This window comes from Medicago truncatula, chromosome 3, assembly GCF_003473485.1.
Source record: "Medicago truncatula cultivar Jemalong A17 chromosome 3, MtrunA17r5.0-ANR, whole genome shotgun sequence".
Classification (NCBI taxonomy): Eukaryota; Viridiplantae; Streptophyta; class Magnoliopsida; order Fabales; family Fabaceae; genus Medicago; species Medicago truncatula.
The window spans coordinates 43686480-43710800 of NC_053044.1; the positions used below are offsets into that span (position 1 = coordinate 43686480).

Below are 24321 nucleotides of genomic sequence, written 5' to 3' on the forward strand. Positions count from 1 at the left end.
TTTTATCAGATGTCAGAATCAATTTTATCCAAAGCTGAACGGCTTGTTATAACTTTTATCGATAGTATTTTCTGTGGAAGTCATGATATAGGGGCTTGAGACCTAAATGTCAAAGGTTTACTTAGTGAGACCAGAACCTTGAAAAACCATTTTATATGTAAGTTGAATCATTAGTTCGGATCCCTTGTAACCCATTTTAGCATTCAATATTTGATGAAACAAGTTCGCCTGTAATAAAAAAATGACTGATTGGATTTTAGTTTAATGCACATCTTTCAAATCATACCATACCAATATAAGTGTAAAATTAAGTGTCAGATAAATCATAAATCATAAAACGCTCATCTTATAAGTTATGATACCAGGGTTGTAAAACTATTGCGACTAGGGAAAATTCTCTATAGATGCTTTAACAGTAAGCATACAAAATGACTAAGCTCTCCCACTTTGCTTTTTGGTTCTGGAGTCACTTGTTGAAACAGCTGATCCAGAAAGCTTGTTAACCTCATAGAGCAACACAGCCGAGAACAGGAAACTGCATTCATGCAACAATCATTAGAATAACATCAACAATGGTTTCATAAAAAAAATCGTACATTTTTATGTTGTTTAAACAATAAAATATCCGCAGTTAGCCATCCTCCTGTTGCTGTGCTTTTAATAACAGACTATGACAATGGTAATATGCTCTGCTAGTTTCTATACTTGTCTATTTTACAAAAGCTTTAGGTTGTCTATTACTTTATTTACCTAAAGTAAAAGCACATTATATCGTGAACGATGAAATATGATGTTGCCAGTTTTTCTTTTACAATGTAATGTGTTATTGGTTATATCACCCAACAGAATATCCAGAAGTCAATGTTACAATACAAGAGCTTATGAAGGTAAAGAGATGAAATCTACAATAATTTACTTTATATGTTGCATTTGATATGTATTGCTTGTACGTCACACTTTCTCCTTTTTCTTAAGAAATAGTTCAGAGACTAAACTTCCTAGTGATTTACTTGCTATTGTTCAATAATAAGGGAAAGAGAGGAGAATTGCAGGGAGCATACCATGTAGTGATGCATACTCGGTGGACAGTGCTTGCAGCAATCAATGCAACTACTTCTGCTATTATGACTGCAAAATGAAGAAACGGTTTTCAATTTTTAAAAATATAAAACACAATACTAGAAGCTCAGGCTATCGAGAATTAGAGAGACCAGAAAGAATAAAAGAAGCGAATGCGTCCTATGTTTCATGCGATTCTCAAGTATAAAAATGTCAATGTTCTTAAAAGTTCCAATTAATATTCATTCTGTTTTACTTGAATTTTGAATTCAATTAATAAAAAATTATACAGTTTGTCATCAACATGCATCAGCAACATGTGCTTACCAGCACCCCAGCCAGATTTTGCACCGGCAGTCTCCTGAAAATTTCCAATGAACTGCAACCAAAATGTAATGTAAATGTGAGTAACTTAAATTGCTTTGAAGTATATTACTTGAAGAAATATATGAGACAGAAGATAATTTAAAGCAGACTATTTGGGTAAAAGTAGCATTCACATATATCTTGTTAACATACAAGTACATTGTACAACAGTCTACTTTGTACTAATATGAATAAAAGATCCTCTGTATTTGTTAAAGTAGGACTGTATCGATTAGTGACCAGGGAACCCCTGCATACACGAACACCAACCTATGAACTATGAAGTGATAAAAGTAGTAACTTTATTGGTCTTCTAAAAATCTTCTGACTTCAATTTACAAAATGGATCTGGAAAGAATTTGCAGTGCACATTTTGATGCATTTTATTAGAGGCAAACCTTCATAAAAGTACAAATAAATTATAATATATAGCGGAAAAAACCCAAACACTAACGATAGTATTAAATAGATGTTATAGAAATGGAGTAATTGATATATATTTTTCATTTCTGATGTTACAAATATATATTTTCTTTCCTTCTAGTATATGATCTTATTACCCGAGAAACAAAAAGAATCATTGGCAAACAACAAGCTAAACTTCAAAGATAAGAAAATGGTCATGCAAGATGTGATTGTGATTCATGCAAAAGAGAAGGATTCAGAACTCACAGTTAGGAGAACAAGAAATAGGAGAGAGCTAGTGAACCCTCCAAGTATTGTGAATAATTCCGACGACGCAAGTTTCCCACGGTACATTTCTTGAAGTGAGAGGATGACAATGAATAGAAGAAAGGAATACATCATGGAACTCCCAGACCCTGCCATGGCCTTCTCATAGCAAGAATAGCAATGACAAGAAACAATTGTTAGAATAGCCGAAAACCAAAAGTATCACTCAAGAATGAGTTATGTAAACAGAAATAGAGCATAAGCATATAAAGCCCCTTGTTAGTTATTACAAAGTAAATTTCTATAGAACCCAGCGGCCTGGAATCTCTAGTGTCAAATGTATATACTATAATCTACAAAAACAATTTTTTATGAAAGAATCTAGTAAAATTGTGTAGTCAAGTTGAAAACTAGCTAGTTAACGACATGGGGCCCGTTTGGATTGACTTATTTTGAGCTTATGAAAAATAGCTTATGCAAATAAATAAGCTTTTATCTTAATTCATAAGCTCTCACTAACGAAAATTGTATCTTCATAAGTTGTTTTTTCATAAACTACCTAGACACGCTTATGAATAATACATAAAAGCTTCTTTATTTGCATAAGCTAAAAAACCAGCCAATCCAGATGGGCCCATGGTATTCAAAAATCCATTTGAAGCTAAACTCTTCACATTGCTATAGACCTGTTTGGATTAACTTATTTGAGCTTATATACTAGCATAAACACTTGGGACATGTTCATAAGCTCCTTTCAGCATATTTTCCTAAGCTGTCCAAGTTAGCTACTGAAAACAACTTATAGCTTATACAAATTGTTTTTTAACTTGATTTTATCTTTGGTTGTGGAAATGACTTATACATAAGCGCTTATTAAGCTGTGTATCCAAACAGGGACTATATGGCAAGCATTTCAGCAACAAGAAAAAGGAACGACACGTAAGTCAAGGTCAATGAATTTAAAAAATATAGCGAAGCCAGCGAATTTCGCTTACAAAATAAAACCCAATGGATCTAATAATGTTATAAGGATACATCGATCTGAAGTTCACAAATGCAAAATAACAGAAAGAAAGAAAAAACCTAATCACAGATTACGAGATCAGAGTTTTCATCAAATCGAAAAAGCAGAAATAAAATGAAGATTCATTGGTTTTGTGATTCGCTTGGAATCTCGCATTTTCTCAGAAAAACGAAGAAAACAAAAAGATTACGTACCTAACTCAAGATTCACAAGATGCAGTTCGAGTTTCAGTTCTGATCTCTCTGCCACACGCAATCCTTGTGTTTTAATAAACACGCTCTTACCTATGTTCTACGGTGAATACCCAAGGGCAATCTCGGTATTTAATTGTCAACAGAATAAATCACCAATTTACCCATGAAATTGTAGGCGACACTCTAAAATTTAGGAATAGTAAAAAAAAAACTTAATTAATCGTTTGGTGCCCTAGCTTATTTGTTGTTTTAATTTTGGTATCATAACTCTAAAAAAAATATTTTAGTCCTTTAAATATTCCGTCAGTTAGTTTCATTTATGTTAGTTAACTTTAACCTCAAACTTAAATATATTAGGTAGACCAACATTGTAAGTGGTTCACTGTAGGTCTTATTAACTTTGGTCGACCTAATACATTTGGAGTTAAAGTCAACTGACATTGATCAAACTGACTGACAGAAACATATCTAAATGACCGAACATAATTTTTTAAGAGTTATGGGACCAAAATGAAAACAACAAATAAGTCAGAGGATAAAAAATCAATTAAGCCTAAAAAAATGTTAAAACATACTTTTTACTCATTTCTTTTTTAATGTTGCGATTTTGACCCCTAAAAATAAGATAAATAATATAGTCTTTTATTTGTAGTCCCTTTTAACCTGTGGTTTTGTTTTAAGAGAAATGTTAACAAATGTCCTTAGAGCATTGTTTAAACATTCAAAAGTAGTAATTTTTACATGGAAAATTGTGTAGTTATGCCTTTTACATGTGCTTAACTTGTATTTTTAAGATGAAATTTCTTTTCGTGGATGTATTAAACAAAAGTCTTAGGACACTCACCGGCAATGGACACATCCATTTTAGGGTACTCAAATGTGTCTCACGTGTATATATCACTTATTTATAATTTTTTAATAGTAATACCTAATAAGCACTCAATTCTTCTAAACCAACATCTTACTCAAATTTAATAAATGGAAAATATAAGTTCCACTTGGTATTAAAAAGTGTGTGCAAGAGTGATTAATTTAATGAAAAATATTGTGAGTCCCGCTTAAAAATTGAATGCTTGTTTAAATGTTTGAGACTTGTGGATGCTCTAGCTCCATCTCCTTTAAAATTTCCATTTCCTAATTAGCACCAATTTAAACAAGCGTGATTTATTTATTTATTTAATCAACACTTGTTTTATTGTGCATTCATGTCATCGAAAATACAGTTGGTTTTATTCGGAAAACATGTTAGTGTTATTGTTTTGTCACTCTTGTTATCATTAAGAGCATTTCTAATGAGGATTTCTTACTTAACAAGAACAACTCTTCATTAAGGATGAAGTAATAAAATATGTATTAATTAATCCCACTTACAAAAGAAGTAATTAATTATTTTTTGTATAATAATGTAAAGTTAATAAAACATATTTAAGTACTTTTTATTAGAGTTCTTAGGGATCTTTAACGCAAGTTGCTTATTTGATTGCTTAAAGCTAAGGGATGCAACTTATTTCATGTTTCCACCGGAGTACGCCAGCATGGCCTTGCTCATTGCTTAAAACTAAGCAACGTTGCCTAAATAAGCAACGGTAGGACTGGATTGCTTGTTAATAAAAAAATACTTATATGCCTCGGTAGGAGCACACAAATGAACATGTCTATGCTTGAAGAAGAATTGGAGAGAGAGAAAGTGTCAAAGAAAAATTGTTTGTTTTTTGGGTTGAAATTAAGAGACCAGCGTTGGAGTAAAATCTCAATAGATTTCTTAAAAATGATTTGGCACAAATGGCCCTACCAAAATTGGGTCAAGCAACCCAATTTCATCTTAGCGTTGGGATGCCCTTATTAGTGTATTGTCATTAGAGTCATTGAATCATTAAAATATACTTTCATTAAAAAAATCATAAACAAATGATGTGTGCACGTGGGATCCATTTAAGGAGTCTCTATTAGTAGATTACCATTGTGGATGCTCTAAGAGTGAACTTTGAATTAGTTTCAACCTATGGTCCCGTTTGTTTTAGATTTTTTTAGTAAAATGATCTCTTTTGTCATTTTTAAGCGTTTGTTTAAGATTTGTAGAAAGATTATTTTATCAAAAAAGTTATTTTGACTCTAAAATGTAAGGATTATCCTTTCTTAATTTTTTTTTTATTTCAAACATAGGGAGGTAAAACATAAATTAGTTAAAAATCTTTTTTTTAAAAAAGTGATTTTTTTATAGTAAACAAACACAAATAGATTCTGTTTTTTTTTTCTTTCTAAATCTTTAGATTTTTCTAACATAAAATTTAATCTAATTTTTTTTAAAGCTAAAACAAATGTATCCCCTATATATATAATATATTTTGTCATTAAAAAAAAACTCATTCGATAAAACACACTAACTTAATCTTATTTTAAAAACAAACAAACTAATCTTTCTCTAATTATGAAATTTAATCTCTACAAAAAAATGAAATCTTACCTCTAATTTTTTCAACATATCATCAAAATTATATCCTTTTGTGTATTTTGTTTCAACTTCTCCTATTTTTCTCCCTTAAAAACAAATTAAATTAACCTCGTTCGATAAAATACACTAACTTATATATTCTCTAATTATGAAACTTAATTTCTACCAAAAATAAAATCTTACCCCTTATTAATTTTTTGACACGTCATCAAAATTATATTCTTTTGTGTTTTTCGATTCAACATTCCCTTTTTTTTTTCTCTCTTAAAAACAAATTAATAGAGAGACTCACTCGATAAAACACACTTTTAATTTATATTTATATGTATTTAACCATGTCCATTTTGGTAATTATACATTTAAAAACAATTTTGATTAAAACTATCCAAACAATATTTATTATATTTAATCAATTATAAATTATTACTCGCGAGCCTAACTCAGTTAATAGAAGCAATATAGGCTTATTTGATCCATTGGTCCCTTAAATAATTTCAAGTTTTCATTTTGGTCTCACAATTAATAAAACGTACATTTTGGTCCCTCAAATTTTCCTCCGTTTGCCAAATAATTTTGACAGTTAACTTTAACTTCAAGTGTCTATGGTGGACCAAACTTAAAAGTGGTCCATCGTAGACCTTATTAATTTTGTTAATTTTAACTCTTTGATCTATTTATCATAAAATGGACCGTTAGATCTTCATCTTCTTCTTGTTCATGATCTCAAAAAAAATCCAAAAAATAATAATTGATTCCATTACTCTTATGGAAGGGACACGTGAGGTTTGTCTTCTTCATCTTCCATTTTCAAAAAGAGATGCAGCAAATGATTTTCAACCCCAGAACCTTGCCTTCTCCAAAAAATGTAACCAAAAATCACTCATTTTACTAGTTCATTTCAGGCTTATTCAATCATCCGATCCCTTAACTTAATTGATTGTCTCAATTTGGTCCCTTAACTATAATTTGTACCAATTTGGTTCCCCTATGTTTTGCTTTGTTACTAGTTTTAGTCATTTCTGTTAGTTTCTCTAAAAAAAAAACGTTAACAAAAAGGACTAAAACTAGCAACGGATCAAAACACAAGGGATCAAATTGGTGCATAAGTTAACGTTTTTTTTTAGAGAAACTAACAGAAAGGACTAAAACTATAGTTAGGGGACCAAATTGAGACAATCAATTAAGTTAAGGGACGGGGTGATTGAATAAGCCTTCATTTTACTCTTTCATTTTAGAACAATCACTGCAACAACAATCTTAGATCTGCAACAATCTTCATTTTTTCGTTCCTTCATTCATTTCAGGAATGGAAGAGTAAAATTAACAACAATCTTCATTCATTTTCGTTCACCCATTTTCAGATCCATTTTACTCTTTCCACCTCAAAATCAATTTCAGATCCAGAGAGGGAGAAAAAGAAAACGAAATTGACGTGAAAATTGAGCAAAAAGGGTTTGATGGGTTTGTGTTTGTTGAAGATAATTGATTTCCGAAGAACGTTGTTGAAGCTCGGGATCCTGATTCATTCAAACGAAGAAGTGACAAAAAGTGGAAAAGTAAATCCAGATTGGGTTTACATTTGGATTCTTGGTTTGATTTTACTGATTTTTTTTTTTGTTTCCTCCATTGATGAACACTGTTAAATCTTGAAATTTTGTCATGTAATTGGCGTATTTCAAGAGAAGAACAAAAAAAAACATATTTTGAATTTAGTTTAGTTTTACTTTTGAACTTTTCCTTGAATTGTATATTGAAAAAATGGTTGTTGTCTTTCAAGTGATGAGTTTCTACGGTTAGGATTTTGATTTGCAAGGTTGGAACTTTTGTATTATCGAAGCATGATTGGTCCTATCCTGACTATATGTTGTTTTCATGATAGATCACACATTATTGGAATTTTTTTTAAGCATGATGTTTCTGGAATTTTTTTATAGATATTGGTGAAGATGATGAAGAAGTTGAATTTTTTATGGGTTTGTTTGTATGAATATTTGATGAAGATGAAAATATAGGAGATGAGGAAAGGTAAAATAATTAGGTGTTGATAGTATATAGTAAGATAAAATAGACCTGTCTAATCGAATCATTCTCTTTTTTTTAAAAAAAATCAAACGGTTTAAATTATAATACGAGACCGATGAATCAAATAAGCCAATAATATATACATATATACATAATACGAGATTCAAACCTCAATCATAAAAAAAAAAAAAAAATGCATTAATGCTTCTAAACATAAATCATAATAATTTTTCAAAATCATTTCCGTACACCGCATAACCAAATAAACGGTTAAAATATCAATTTTAAATGGAACCTTTTTTGCCAGGTCAATTTTTTATTTTTTTTTGTCAAATAGTAGCAACAGAGTGACTAAAGCTCACATCATTTAATAACTGGAGTGTCGGAATCCGAACTTCTGCCCTTACATATATCTATCTATCAATGGAGTTCGAGATTGCCAACATTTAGGGTATGTTTGGATAGTGGAAGGAAAGAAAGTTAGAAGAAAGAAAGTTAAAGGAAAGAAAGTAAGAAGAAAGTGAGTAGAAAATGAGATGATTTGTTGGTTGTTTGGTTATAGTGAAAGTAAGGGAGGAAAGAAAGAAATGAATCTATTAAATGATATAAATAACCCTATGTTATTGTGTTATTTAAATAATTTTCAATAAATATACATTTAAATAATTTTCATATAAGCACTATTAAAATTGGTCAAAAAAAAAAAAGACTATCATGAGTTCTATTTTAAGCATGCTAAGAAATGTCTGTAAGTATTAAAAATAATACAATATTTTATGAGAGTATGGTTTAAAAGAAAGAAAAAAAAAAGTTGGAATATGTGTGTAAAAATACACAAAAGAGGAGGGTATTTTCATGTGGGGTTCACCAAAAACTTTATTTCCCTAGCTTTTATGAAGGTGTGCCAAACTATGGAAAGAACATCATTTCACTCTCTTTCCCATCCACTCACCTTTCATTCCTTAGAATCAAACAGAGCCTTAGGGGGGTGTATTGGATCATGATTCTAAGAGATTTTAAAAAACTTTTTTATCGTGAAAAAGTCTTGTGGTATTCAATCAAGACTCTTTCTGGTTTAAAAAAAATCTTGTGTTATTCAATCAAGATTCTTTGTCATTTAAAAAAAGTTTTGTGGTATTCAATCAAGACTATTAATCAGTTAAAAAAAGTCTAGTGGTATTCAAAATCATTCAAATTTGGAAGGATTGTTTAATAAATCAGATTTTGATGGATTTTGTGGGATTTTCTAGTGAAATTTTGGCATGAAAAAGTCTTTCATGAAAACATGAGATTCCTTATGATTGTTTTTTCTTTTAAGATTTTACTATCTCTACCTCTCTCTCCTCCCTTATCTCTCTCTCTCTCTCTCTCTAGCTCTTCCGTAAAAAATAAAGTAAAATAAATAAAGAAATCTTTATTGAGTTTTTGTGAAAGAGAGTATGTTATGGTATTTTTTTCAATTGTTTCTTAAAATTCATAAAATCTGTTGAAATCTGTTGAAATCCATAAAATCATTTCAAATCCTTTAAAATCATTTCAAATCCTTTAAAATCTTATGAATTAAATCCATTGAAATCCTTAATAGTCTTTTAAAATCATCAAAATCCTCCAAAGTCTTTTAAAATCCTCAACACTTTTTTAAACAAAAATTATCCTTTAAAATCCAAATCCAATACACTCTCCCTTAGAATATGAGAACTCAAAATTGTCGTTTAGTCCAATGTTGGATTGCTTTTATAAAAAACGACGGCGTGTAAAAACTGCATACCGTCTTTGGTATCTACCAGCTGCGTTTGGATGGAGGAGTTACCGGAGTGCCCAGTGTGTCTTCAAAACTACGACGACGAAAACGCGATTCCTCGAGTACTCTCATGCGGCCATACAATTTGTGAAGCTTGTCTTGTACATCTTCCACCGCGTTTTCCAAACACAATTCGTTGCCCCGCTTGTACTCAACTCGTTAAATATTCTCCCAATCAAGGCCCTTCTTCTCTTCCCAAAAACATCGATCTTCTCAGAATCTCCCTCCAACAACCACAACACTCTTCATCATCACAAAAATCGAATCAACGGTCCTCAATCAACGATGAATATGCTTATTCCTCTAAATTCTGGTCTGATGAGTTTTACGCTGCTTGGAAGGATTGGATTCTTCCTCACGATGCTGTTTCGGTTACCGAGGATGGTGTTGGTAGGTTTAATTCGAGTTCTAAAGGTAGGGTTTGCTTTGGAGTTAACCGTACGGTGAGTTTAGCTCCGATTGTTACTTTGTCTTCGGTTACTGATTCCAAGTTTAAGTTTAGTTATGTTGCTTGGGTTATCAAGTGTTTGGAGGGGATGAATGAGGTTGTGGGAGAGGGGTTAGGTTTGATTCTAGAAGCTTCTGTGAGGCAGAGTAGGTTGTGTAGGGTTTATGGGTTGTGGAGTGAGGTTGTTGGTGGTAGTTTGTATTTGGTGTGTGAGAGGCAATGTGGTAGGGTTTTGGAGAAATTTGGTGGATTGATGAATGAGGGTGGTTTGGATTCGGATAAAGATGTTTTTTATAGTTTTGCAATGATTGCTAAGGGAGTTATTGAAGCTGTGATTGGTTTGAATTTGGAAGGTTTGGTTGCTGGATGTTTGGGAATTTCGTGTTTCTGTTTTGATGAGCTTGGTGGGGTTTGTATTGATTTGAATGAAGTGTTGCTGATGGGAAGAAAGATTATGGATCAGGTTTCTGGTGGCACGGATGATGAACCGTCACACGAATCAATGTGTACTGAATGTTTGGATTTAGAGAATGAGCTTTTTGTTAGCCCCGAGGTTTTGTCTAAGTTTTTGAACAAGAGGGTTGTTAATCCAGAGAGTGGGGATTCGAGATATCCAATTGGGTATGGCTCGGATGTATGGTCGTTGGCTTGTGTGTTGCTGCGGCTTCTTATTGGAAACGAACTCCCTCAGATTACCTTTGAAATGAGTGAAGGGAATGGTTTTGATATTTCGGCTAGTTATATTTCTTGGGTGGAGAAAGTTAGTTCTGTTTTGGAAGAAAAAATTGGCTTTGAATACCTATCACTTAAGCAGACTCTTTGCAAGTGTTTGGACATCAATCCGGAAAATCGTCCAGATGTTGTGGATCTAAGGAAATCCATTCAGGATTTGTTAGTCAAACACCAATTTGTTTTTTTGGGTAATTCGGAGCTTACAGTAAAGAGGAACAACACAGGTCACCCTGTAACTCTTGCCAAGCTGTGTCAGTTGCTCGAGGAAAGTTCTAAGGACCCGAGAGAACACGAGTTGCAGGCAAAAGAAGATGGTGGTCAACCTAATATTCTTCAAGGTGCGGAAAATATATCTGATGAAGAATTCACTGCTAGCTTATCTCAAGGAATGATTGAGCTTAAAGATCTGCAAGGCCATCTTGGTTGTATCACTGGATTAGCTGTAGGAGGTATGAATTCTGAGTTCATATTCAAACACTGCTATCTCTATCAATCATATTTCATGATATAACTTGTCGCATGTTTTGATAACAAGATACTTAACACGATGTTTTCAAGGTATAAAATAAATTATATTTCCATTTGTTATCAAAGCAGCGACATAGGCTTAAGGTCTTCAATTGAGCGATAAATAGGTTATCTGATAATTGACATTTGCCATGGATTTGGACGGCAGATCACCATACAGCTCTTGAGTTGGTTGGTCACATTTTTTTTTTAACTACAAAGAGGGCCTAAGCTCGAAAAAAGAACTACACGGAAATCACACGAGGGGTAGTAATCCCCAATATTACCAGCTAACATCAAATGACTCAGTTGAGATGGACAGGCCTCATAATACATCAAAATTTGGTGTTACTAATGTGCAATTTAGTGTGGCGCATTTAAATGCAACCTATATACTAGGCTCTTAGTTAGCATATGCGTTGAGGTTGCTACACCTATTTCATTGGCAGTGTATCACTTGTGGTGTTGTGATTTGTTAGTATATGTGACGATCATGCAATGGAAGCAACAACTCTCTCTGAATAACACTCAGGCTGAGCAATGAATGTTCTATCAAATAGATCTCCACCAACACAAAGTTCCATCACAAGGTGCACACTTAAGTGATCCTCGTAAGCACCTTTGAATTCCACAATATTTGGTTGTCCCAAGAAAAGCTACAGAATCCGAATCTCTCTCCTAAAATCTTCTCTATCATCTTCAGACTTAAGATTCCTCTTTAATATAGACGCACAAGCATATTTAGACCAGTGGAATTCTCGGTGCAAAAATAAGTTATCCCAAGTTTCCCTTTACCTAACATTAGACCTAATTTGTCGAACTTGCTTATATCTTGAAAGGGTTTGCCTAATATAGTAACATGTGTCTGGCAGTGGATTTTTGATTTGATGGAGTCATTGTTGAAGCGTGTGTGTGTGTGACTGTGGTTCTGGTGGTGTTATTGAAATCTAAAACTGATTGGAAGATGGTGTAAAAGTAATGTATTGGCAACTACCACCTCCTTCACTGCCATTTTATTATTAGTCATTATGACATTTTTACACATACTAAGAAATGTAGTTAATTTTGTATTGAAAAAGAAACTATGAGTGATTTTACAAAAAGAAACATTAGTTTTATGTTTTTATGAAAAAAAGAGACATTAATGGTACATTGATATTGTAAAGTGACATGTAATATAACAAAAAAATATATTTTTCTTTACGTTCTAACCAAGCAATTGAATCCTCCTTTGCGCCATGATTGAATCCGTGATAATAAATTGCGATAATTTTTTCATAATGGTCTTTATGAAACAATCAACCAGCAAAAGAAATAAATTATTTTTGCTCAATTGTTTTTCAGCTGCTTTCTTTTCTATATATACCGGACACACTTTCTAGTAATCACATTCTTGTTAAATCTTCATAAAATGAGATGTCTATGTAGCAAGGGAAATACACCGGTTGTAGAGGTTAGTGCCCGCCATGGATCAACTGCCACATATAGTGGTGATGGCGGAGATGGCGGTAGTAGTTACAGACACATTACTTTTACATCATCTTTTAATCAGTTTCAGAGTTCAAGAACACCACCAAAACCTCAGTCACACACACACGCTTCAACAGTGACCCCATCAAATCCAAAATCCACTGCTAGACAAATATTAGGCAAATCCTTTCAAGATATAAGCAAGTTTTACAGTTTAGGTCAAATATTAGGTAAAGGGAAACTTGGGATAACTTATTTTTGCACCGAGAATTCCACTGGTCTAAATTATGCTTATACTTAAGTCTGAAGATGATAGAGAAGATTTTAAGAGAGAGATTCCGATTCTGCAACTTACATCAGGCCAACCAAATATTTGGAATTCAAAGGTGCTTACGAGGATCACGAGTGCACCTTGTGAAGGAACTTTGTGCTGGTGGGGAACTAACTATTTGATAGAATAGTCATTACTCAGCCTGAGTGTTATTCAGAGAGAGCTGTTGGGTCCATTTGCATGTGATTTGTTAGTATATGTGACAATTTGTTAGTATATTTAATTCTAACAATCATTTGTTTAGTTTCACAGGGGGATATCTGTTTAGCTCCTCTTTTGATAAAACTGTCCGTGTATGGTCCTTGCAGGTAACACTTCTAAATTACAATTACTTGCTAACATTCTATTGGGTGCTTTTCAAATAGCATAATCTCATTAATAATCTTTGCACGAGGATGTCATCATTAATTTTTCAGTAAATGTAATTAAGTTAGAAATTTCTTTTGATACTTTCCAGTAAATAGTTATTCAGGTTTGTTTTTCCCAACATGAGCAGATACCTTTTGATTAGTGCTTAGCACCGATACACAAACAGAAATGCTAATAACACACTCGCTGATACTCTCCTTTCAGGACGCTTTCACATTGGTTGATATTCACACGAATTCGACAAAGTTTAATTGAGTTCCACATAATTTGGTGGGACCCATCCCCAAAATAGTGGGATCCATTTTATTTGAATAAATAGGAGAGTGTATTGCTAGCACTTCTCACATACAAATATAAATATTTTTTTAAAACAATAAATAAGAAGTGAGAGGAAAATAGATGAATGGGATAATTTCACATATCCATTTGTGATACACAATACACTTGCTTCCTTTTTTCTTTTAAAAATTAAGATTTCCTTCAAAAATAAATGTTAACAAGTGTGTTTGCTCTTGAGTGGGTTGTACTGTAGATGATTCCCAAAATTTGAATTCAATGACAAATTGTGATCAGTATATTTCCCTCAAATGCACATTTACTTTTCCCACCTTCAGCTATGCAGGATTAGCACACTCTTTTCTTTACATAAAACTGGAAATTAGCATCTTGAATGCTAGATTGTTATGCAACCTCAAAACATGATTCTTAACATTTTTTTTTTTGGAGCTATAGTCTTTTGTTACAGAGTAATATGGTTGTTATGATACGAGCTCTTCCTCAGCTATTCTATTGACGAGTTTCATCCATGGAAATTTTATGTAGGACTTTTCTCATTTACACACGTTTAGAGGTCATGAGAATAAAGTCATGGCTCTAGTTTATGTTGACGACGAAGAACAATTGTGTATAAGCGGTGACAGTGGTGGGGGCATATTTGTCTGGGGGATTGATGCACCTCTTAGTCAAGATCCCTTGAGGAAATGGTATGAGCAGAAGGATTGGCGCTTTAGTGGTATCCATTCCTTGACTGCTTTTGGAAATCTTCTCTACACTGGAAGTGGAGATAGAACAATCAAAGCTTGGTCATTGAAGGTGAGTGTCATTTTCTTTGTACGCACATGGCGCTGCTTTAGACAAAAGCTTCATTTCAAAGTGCATTCTTTGGGATGCTATACTTACTACATTTTTCCAGGATGGAACTTTGATGTGCACAATGGATGGCCACAAATCTGTAGTTTCCACACTTTCGGTATGTGATGAGGTTCTTTACAGTGGTAGTTGGGATGGAACCGTCCGATTGTGGAGTCTTAATGATCATATCCCGTTGGCGGTGCTAGGGGAAGATCTTCCTGGAGAGATAAAGTCTATCCTGGCTATTACTGCCGGTAGGGATTTGCTGGTTGCAGCATATGAGAATGGTTGCATAAAGGTTTCTTTCTTTTTTAGAACTGTGTTCCTTCCCTTTAAAAAATTAATAAGTTGTAGCCCATTTGAAATGAAATACACTTGACTCGATATAATCATCTTCTGGCATTGTTAGGTAACATCTCTTCTATTTTTTTGCCTATTTAGGTCTGGAGAAATGACGTGTTCCTGAGTTCCAAAACATTGCATAATGGTGCCATTTTTGCTATGAGTCTGCAGGGAAAATGGCTTTATACTGGAGGTTGGGACAAAAATGTTAATATACAGGTAGAAATGCAAAATCTTGTGCTATGTTTTTGGGAATTACATTGACATGAACTTAGTGAAGTCAGCTTGCTTCTTGCTATGTTAATCATTTAAATTTGTTAAAACTCGATTATGATTGTTGAAGTTACAGGGTTTTACATTAACCATGTTCACAACCATGTTGATAAACTAATCCTAGGAGATAAACTAAGGTACTCTAAGATGATTTCAAAATATTGTGAGATACTCATGTTTTCGAAGACTACGCCTAAAGCTAAAGTAAACTAATAAATGTCCACTTTGAAACTGAAAAACAACTAAATAATATATTTTGATCTTAAGATCGATAAGGTCAAATCACATATGGAGTATGAGACAATACTAAATTGAGACGATGGAGATAAGATTCTGGACATATTGGAAAATGACACAACAGATGAGAACTTCAAACACAAACATAGAGAAAACTTGAGAGAGAAGAGATAAGACATGAATATGTTTACAGCTGACAAGAAGAATAAAGTTTCAAATTTTAGTAGAGTTTCAGATTTTGGGGAATTTTGTAGGAGAATAGTGGCACAATCTATCAAGGAAGATGGTACCACTCCATGTTGGAGTTATCAGGATTTGCATAAATAGGAAAGAAAAAGATTGAAGACTTTTAAATTATGAATGTGGTTTGATATGATTGATGATTTGATTTGATTTGATACAATAAGACAAAAATACTAACCCTAACTTACACTAATCCATAATTAAATAGGGAAACCGATCATGATAATAACCAAGAAATATTGAAACCATTCGTAAGAGATTGTATAAGATAATATAATCTTGAATGAGAAACTAATCTTATGAGATAATCTAAGATTAGATACCTCAAGATAATAGATATAATTAGATATTGTTGTATCTTTGAACTGCAATGTTTTCTTTGAATTTTTAATATTATTTGTTCAGTTAGCATAGAAATTCATTAAAAAGAGTATTGAATTGTAGGAGTTATCAGGAGATGAGTTAGAACTGACCGTCAACACATTTGGATCCATTCCTTCCGGTTCTGTTGTGACAGCTATATTATGCAGCCAAGGAAAACTTTATGTTGGATATGGTGACAAGTCTATCAAGGTATCCTACTTCTTTCAATTATACTAGGTTGTTAAACTGTGGCCTCAACAAGTATTTTCGTATCTCAACATTAGAGAGCATGCTTGTGTTGCACAAATGAAATATTAACATGATTGAAATCGCATGCTTTGGTTACACAAACTTTCCCATGTTTTGGTCAATGGAAAGATAACTCAACCTAGAGCCGTGTAGATGTTATTTTCTTTCTTCCCATTCAATAGAAGAAAATACATTTTTAAAACAAGACAGATTGGAGGCATCCTAATTCCTATGTGGATGATCGACCAGGAAATATTAACATCTGACCTATTTGACAACCTGCCTTATTCTCGTGTTTTATAAAGAAAGCCAACATGTGACAAACTTCAATTGAGTGCATGATGCTAGCTACTGATGCATGGTTGAATTATGATTTGGTAATTAATCCTACAGTATTGTTGAATGAAAAATTGATGAAAATGTATCAAATGATAAGTTTCTGCTCACTCCCTAAATGTTTACTGAAAAAAGAAATATTTGAAACTTTGAGAAGAAATGTGTATGTTCAACTTTTTGAGGATACCACAGAAATATTCTACCAACGGTGTAAAGTAAATACTTCTGCTGAAACATGTTGCTATATTCTTTACATGCACCAGCAAATTTAAATCTATACACCTCGACGGATAGTTGATAGAATGCATAATTATTTATAATGATTTAAAGTTTATTATGATGTTATCACTCCTTTTTTTGTTTCTTTTGTTTATGCTTATGAAATCTTCAAGACTCAACAGCTATTATTAATTTGATTCCTGCAGGTTTATCGTGCTAAATAGTACGAGTTTTACCAGCTACAACTTTCATCAACAGTTTGATTGCTCAACTTTCAGTCGAATGTTTTAAATATTTCCGAAATTTTGCTGTATATATATGATGCTCGGCTTCCAGAGTTCTGGTTGATTCACAATTTCCCCACAGATGTAGATAATCCAATCCTAATTATGCCTCTACAGGGTGTTCTGTACATGTTCAACAACTGATATTTTCTTTTTGGGGCATTGGTTCTTGGGGTTTGTATATAACTTCACAGGAAATAATTATATTGTAATGTATTTAGTTAATATAATCAAATTTATATTCGCCTTGTCTTGCCAGGTTATCATCCATCATAACAGATACTTTTGGTTTGTTAACCTGTTTTTTCCGGGTTGAACAATGGGCAGTCAGAATGTAAATGTTACTCAAACCGCTCGGATATCCATTAATAAAACTCGCAATGAGTTGAATATTTGTATTTAATAGGTACTGATAAAATAAACGTGTATTTTTGCAACACATTGGCTCCTCCACTGAATTCAAGATCGACGACGGGGTTGGGCTCACCAAATTGTTACTCATGACCTTACCCTGGAAAGTACAACCCTTTGATGAGCTTTTGCCTTCCGAACCTTACCCTGGAAAGTACAAAGATTCATGGAATCTCACTACTAGTGATTGAGCTATACGAGAATTTTTTGCCTAAACCCTACCCCAATTTTGACTTTGGAAATATGAGAAATATGTGTGACCTGTGAGTGTTTGACAGAAGGTTCATAATCACTGTATAAATGACATTTGTGTACTTTTAATAGATTGAGGCAAATTGTTAAGTATGGAGATGAGTATTGCTGCTTGTGGAGTAGCTCCAAAAGCTATGTGCCATAACTAAGGGGACCAGTTTGACATTAATATTTTGGACCAATTTAATTTTAAGTATTTAGTTGTAGATAACTCATTTAAAATTTATGCCAATAATGTCAAAAAAATAATCCTAGAAACCAAATTGATCAATAGTTTAAATTTAAAAATTAAAAAAATAAATAAAAGTCTTCAATTTTTTCATCTCAAGCTCCACCAACTTGGGATGCATTTTGCTTAAATTAACAATTTCAATTTCAGCAAATGATGAGAACTTTTGAGTTTTGACACTGTCATTACACCGGACACAAGTCTGATCACAAATAATTCCTTTAGTTTGAATCCTAGACTATGTAGGGATGCAGTCATGCAACAATCTCCACACAAAATTCATAACAATAGGAAGAACTTTTTATTTTTTTAACGGCAAACAATAGGAAGAACTTTCAATCTTCACATTAGTAACTAATCACTACTATCCACAAGATGTATCAATGAGATTATTTACAACTAGCTTATAAATAGATTTAACTGTAAACTTTCCTTGTGAATCTTGTCATTGTGTTAGTGTATCCTCCGTAATAAACGAAAGAAGATGAGTATTCAAAACCTCTTCAACATTCTCCTAAATAAACCAACCACAAACAAGATCAACATCACAATATTTACTATGTTGCTGCCATAAATCTCACACAACCTACGAATATTAAGCACAAGCATACATAGATTCAACTTACGTGAGTAAGGTGTGTTAGTCCATACATCATGCCACACATTAGTCAACCTACCATCCATCTTGAAGTACAAATACTCCTCCAAATATAAAACTTGATTTTTTTTAAGGTTTAAAAACTTGAATTATTATTACCCATGCTTTCGAAAAATATATTATATTTTTTATATTGAGTTTAATTCATCTGTACAAAATCATTTAGTCAGGTGAGGTATGTCACTTTTTATAAACTCTAATTAGACTCTAGCTTTAATCGACATAAAACTCGATTTTTTTAAGACTCAAATAGGTCTTTCGTCCATGCAAATATAGGTTATTTGAATTTTCGTCCCTGAAGTTACTAATCCTTCCAATATGCCCTTGCAAATATTAATCATTTGACTTTTGGTCCTAATTACATCTGATTAGCAACTTCAGGAACGAAAATTCAAATGACCTATATTTGCAGGGATGAAAGACCTATTTAAACAAACCACCTCGCCCAATCATCACTTGCCACATGGGCACCACGTCGCAATGACAGCCCACCTCAACAAAAATACCTAATTAGGATCAAAAGTCAAATGATTAATATTTGCAGGGGCAGATTGAAATGATTAGTAATTTCAGGGACGAAAATTCAAATAACTTATATTTATAGGGACGAAAAACATATTTAAGCCTTTTTTTAATAAAATCCTTTTCTTTGAGAAAGTATTTTTGACTTTGAGAAGTTTAGAAGCTAAACAATTTTGGAATTTCCCTCATTTTTTTTTTGGATTAACAAGTAATCCAAAATATTGTCAAAATTTGATGTTAGTGGTGTTATCATTTCTCTTTTTCCTTCGTCCCGCAAACTTCTCTTCATTTCAACTTCGAACCACAACATAACCACGCTTCTTTTTCATGGCCACCCTCTCATATCCATTCTTCACCGTTCAGAGAACCACTTCAACCCACACCAATGCCTTCTTCATTCGACCTTATCCTTCCTTCATACGCCTCCCACGACGTCGTTTCACACCCGTATTCGCTTCCGTCTCATCCATCAAGGTTAATTCTTACTCATTGCCCACCAACTGTTCGATCAAATGCCATAACTAACTCTGTTTGACTTGTTTATTCTATTCCTTGCAGGAAAATCTTGGTCGCATTCATAAGACTTTCACTGACTTCACCAGCTTGAACCACTGGGTCGTTAGTGACTACTTCCGTCTGGTGGACTCAGTTAATGCATTCGAGCCTCGGATTCAGGCGTTATCCGATGAGCAGTTGGCTGCCAAAACCGAGGAGTTTCGCCTAAGACTCAAGCGAGGGGAGACACTCGCAGATATCCAAGCTGGTTCGATATTCTTTCATTGCTTGATTCAATTACTATTTGAACCGTGACATGGCTTTTGATGAATTAGAATTAATGTTTCAGAAGCATTTGCTGTTGTTCGTGAGGCTGCCAGAAGAAAACTTGGAATGCGCCATTTTGATGTTCAGGTCTCACTCTATCGCTCTCTTGCCTATGTGTATCTGTTTTGTTTTGTTTTTTTAATAGCTAAAATGTTAGCAGTTGATTTGTTAAGGGAGGAGGAATTGGTTAGCATCAGTAATCGAGATTATGACTATCTTATAGTTTGTTATAGTTTTACTTAGTTTTTATTACAATTTCGGTTGTTAGAGTGCACTCCTTGTTATAGAAGAGCCAAATCCATTATATTCCATGCGTATTTAGTTTATAGAAGACTAGAAGTAGGTAATCGAGTTGTTGATGAAAATTTAATGTTGTTAGATTATCGGTGGAGCTGTGCTGCATGATGGGTCCATTGCTGAGATGAAAACGGGAGAGGGAAAAACCTTAGTTTCCACGCTAGCAGCATATCTTAATGCCCTGACCTCTGAGGGTGTTCATGGTTTGTGTTATTACCAACACTTCAAAAGTTTGATGGGTTGTTGAGTAATTTCTTCAGGTGCTGCAGGCATCTGGCTTTACAAAAATGACTTGCTCTGACCTTGTTTTCTTTGCAGTTGTAACTGTCAACGATTATTTAGCTCAACGTGATGCTGAATGGATGGGGCGCGTTCATCGTTTCTTAGGTCTTTCTGTTGGTCTTATTCAGGTAAATTCTCTCTGCCAGTGATAAAATTTGTTTTTATCTATGATTGTTTGGTGGTGGAATAGATACGAACATGTGTTTTCATGACATCATGTACAAATGGAGTTAATGGACTGGGTCTGGTTTTCAATAATTTTTGTAACAGTAAATGCATAATACAATTTAAGATTTTTGTTGAACTTATTATTTAACATTTGCATGCGCAGAAAGGGATGAATTCTGAAGAGCGGAGATTCAACTATAGATGTGATATAACATATACCAATAATTCGGTAAATACAATTTTCAGTTACTATGGTTATCTTCTTAGTTGTCATTTATTTATTATTGACGGTGCATATTTCCTTGTGTTCCTTTTCTTTCCATTCTTACATTAGGAGCTTGGCTTTGATTACTTGAGAGACAATCTTGCTGGAAATAGTGAACAGCTTGTGATGAGATGGTAGTGTGTATTACTTAACGAAAACTTAGATGTTGTGTTTTTTTCTTTTTGGTATGGAATATGATTGGGTTACTGGTGACTCTTCTGCATGAATACAGGCCAAAGCCATTTCATTTTGCTATTGTTGATGAGGTAGATTCAGTCCTGATAGACGAGGGAAGAAATCCGTTGTTAATCAGTGGTGAGGTAAGCTCAAGAGTCATTTTTATTGCTTTTTCTTGTGGTCCAGTTAGTCATCATCTTATTATTATCTTTTTTCTTTTCGTGGTCCAGTCTGTCATCATTTTGAAGTCTAAAGTCTACCTAGCCTGTGCTTTTTTAACTGATTGAACTTGATGATATACTGTTTCTTGCTTCTTCTTATAAATCACAGGCTAGTCAAGATGCTGCACGGTACCCTGTTGCTGCAAAAGTAGCTGAATTGCTTATACATGACATTGTGAGTACATTTTCTTTCACTTCATCATATCATTTGCTTCTTTTCTCTCTTTTCAGCCATTCTGTGAACTTTATTTTATTGGATAATTTACGAAATTAGTTCTACATACATATTTTATTTTGTTAACAGCATTACAAAGTGGAACTCAAAAATAATTCGGTGGAGTTGACCGAGGAAGGAATTACTCTTGCTGAAATGGCTCTTGAAACCAATGACCTTTGGGATGAAAATGATCCCTGGGCTAGGTGAATTTTCTTCTGCTTTAAATATTTATTGAATGAAAAAGCTTTCCTTTCACTTTGGTTGCTGTTTACATGTTTTGAAATCCAATGGTTGCTCGAGAAAAAGTAGCTAGGAATTAACATAAACATATGTTTATAGATTTTTTCCACTATGTTTTTTGGACAAATGGTATAACAATAATACCACAATGCAGGATTACATTTTTCTTTTGTTATTCAATTAAAATATGAAATATGATACATACAATTAGAACATTACAAAGAGCAAAGAAAATGGAAATAATACAACTCGACACGTGTAAAGGGCTCTCCTTTAAAAGGCCACGCGGGATTCATTTTTCTCTATTTGACACCTCATTTGTAATCATGATTATTATTTTCTTTTTGGTGCACACTTTGATGGAGACTTGCATTAGTTATCATAATCATAATCATTATGCTTATACTTACCGAATACTAGCTACTTTATGGGGAATTCGGGCCAACATATTAGAATATTCATGTTAAACCAGTTAAACATGAGTAGTAAGAGTTGAGTTACTGCAGATTTGTGATGAATGCTTTAAAAGCTAAAGAATTCTATCGCCGAGATGTGCAATACATTGTCAGAGATGGAAAGGCTTTAATTATAAATGAGGTAACATTATCAAGGTTTCTTGCAGTTCTTATTTATCTGAGCATATCATTGACGTGAACATGCAATATGACACTGACACTCCAAAAAAAAAAAAAAACTGCAGGATACAGCGCCCTCGGGTGCACACACACAGACATAAATATATAAAATTATAAAAAGGGTATACAGAAGGGTTAGATCCACTGTGGATCTATGAAATAATTCATAATTGATAGCATCATATTATATAAGTTTCAGGGATTACTCTGTTGGGTCATGAGGGGAGCCTGTGAGCCGTGGAGATCATCAAATTGGACTTTGACCAACCACGTAATTGACCTGGATACCACATATTCACCCAATACCTTAATGCATTTGTGATATGAGTCTTCTCACTTATATGTTGCTCAACATTCACTTTTCCATCTAATGTGGGACTTCAAACTCACACTTGAGACACACCAACAATCTCCCCTCAAGTGTGAGTCCATCTATTCATCTGGGTATACTCCCCTGCAAGCAGAAGCTTTTTCGTCCACATACACTTGCACCACAGTTGGCACAGCATCAACAAGACATGCTGCTTGAGTCTTGACCACGACATTGTCAAGAAGATTTTCGATAAAAGAAGTCGGTCACCTTTGATAAACCATCGGCTCCGCAAGTTCCTCCCAAAACCAGAGAGAAATGTTAACAAACATATCCTACCTAGTAGAACTAACCATGTACAAGTGCATGTACAACCAAAAAGGATAACTGGATTAAGTATCTAATTATTATTGACAATTTTCTCTCCACCATCTTTGTACCGCCTTCATCGATGAAGAGGACACTCCTACTTTGGTTTAGGTAAGGTAAAAATGAAATGACAAAGTTGGGGTAAATGAAATTGATATGTGACTAAAGTACTCTGGTTTATTATTGATAATTTTTTCTCCACCATTTTTTCTCACGCCATCTGCCGTTTTTGGATCTAGGCAGATTAACTATTAGAGGAAAGAGTTGGGGAATAAATTTTATTTTGATGAGTAATCTATTGACCTTGATATCACTCCCAAAGTTTGATTGCATCATACTTTGAAGGAAAAAGCAATCTTTGTGACATATTCTTGCTGGTACTGTAGAGCTTATAAGTCATTATACTTTAACAGCTCAATACAGAATCTACGTTGGATTGGGTTAATCAAAGTATAGGAACTAATTGTCTAGGAGTCAAGGTTCAAGTTTAATATAATTAGTAACTAGTAAGTGATAAAATAACCAGCCATCTTGTGGGGCCTCTATACCTAGTGTTTAACATGTATGTTTTCTCAAACCAGTTGTTGTGTATATGTAAGAATGAATGGTGTTGGAAAGCTGTACCCAATGTGATTGCAAGTACAAATATACCGTCAAGTACACTTAACGTCCACAATGGAGATTACTCTGTCAGTGTTAATATAATTCATTTTTGCCTGTTAAAAAAAACGTCCACAATGCATTTAAAGTTAAGTATGCTTGACTATGATTTTTTTTAATGACCACTGTGTATCCCAAATTCCCAACAGCTTGGCTGGTAGCTGATTCACCGAGTTGTTTTTCTATCACTAATACACTCTCATGCAAGAGAAAATTAGGCTTGAAATCTGGAATTCTGGACAATCCAGTCTACCTTGTACTATATTTAATTTAATTTAACTATGAAGAATGAGCATGGCAAGGATTGAACTATTGACAAATTAATTTAAGAGACTTTGGTACATTGTCAAGGACTAACTATCCAGGAAGCTATCAGGTTGAAATGCATGAGGTTATATCTCAAATTACTGTTTTCCAGTAATTCCTGCAGCATTCCATGGCTTTCATTTTCATTTAATAAAT

The 24321-nt window shown here is 33.5% G+C and overlaps 2 protein-coding genes across 6 annotated transcripts in view; one reads left to right on the forward strand and one right to left on the reverse strand.

Moving 5' to 3' along the window:
• Window positions 1-231: 231 nt before the first annotated feature.
• Window positions 232-3467, reverse strand: LOC25489699 (protein KRTCAP2 homolog). Of its 2 annotated transcripts, none has more exons than XM_013605848.3 (5): window positions 3316-3467; window positions 2098-2256; window positions 1387-1438; window positions 1062-1128; window positions 232-535 (listed from the first exon to the last, which is right to left on the reverse strand). In XM_013605848.3, the coding sequence occupies exons 2-5, from the start codon at window positions 2251-2253 to the stop codon at window positions 433-435; spliced, it is 378 nt and encodes a 125-aa protein (XP_013461302.1). In that variant the 5' UTR covers window positions 2254-2256; window positions 3316-3467; the 3' UTR covers window positions 232-432. The 2 variants fall into 2 exon arrangements, with proteins under 2 accessions (XP_013461302.1, XP_039687579.1); XM_039831645.1 differs by lacking the exon at window positions 3316-3467 and adding an exon at window positions 3181-3313.
• A 4749-nt stretch (window positions 3468-8216) lies between these two features.
• LOC25489702 (protein translocase subunit SECA2, chloroplastic) overlaps window positions 8217-24321 on the forward strand; it is a 28522-nt gene continuing 12417 nt past the window's right edge. The window contains exons 1-17 of one of the 4 annotated variants that reach the window (XM_024779528.2): window positions 8217-8239; window positions 9478-11219; window positions 13331-13386; window positions 14270-14539; window positions 14640-14876; window positions 15020-15139; window positions 16118-16246; window positions 19755-19959; window positions 20041-20105; window positions 20398-20518; window positions 20634-20725; window positions 20929-20994; window positions 21100-21164; window positions 21263-21350; window positions 21538-21603; window positions 21733-21848; window positions 22392-22482. In XM_024779528.2, the coding sequence (XP_024635296.1) occupies window positions 9587-11219; window positions 13331-13386; window positions 14270-14539; window positions 14640-14876; window positions 15020-15139; window positions 16118-16246; window positions 19755-19959; window positions 20041-20105; window positions 20398-20518; window positions 20634-20725; window positions 20929-20994; window positions 21100-21164; window positions 21263-21350; window positions 21538-21603; window positions 21733-21848; window positions 22392-22482 (3420 nt within the window). In that variant the 5' untranslated portion in view covers window positions 8217-8239; window positions 9478-9586. Of the gene's footprint in view, window positions 8240-9477; window positions 11220-13330; window positions 13387-14269; window positions 14540-14639; window positions 14877-15019; window positions 15140-16117; window positions 16247-17046; window positions 17383-19398; window positions 19671-19754; window positions 19960-20040; window positions 20106-20397; window positions 20519-20633; window positions 20726-20928; window positions 20995-21099; window positions 21165-21262; window positions 21351-21537; window positions 21604-21732; window positions 21849-22391; window positions 22483-24321 lie in introns of those variants that run through there. The other 3 variants (XM_039831646.1, XM_013605853.3, XM_024779527.2) reach the window with 3 other exon arrangements.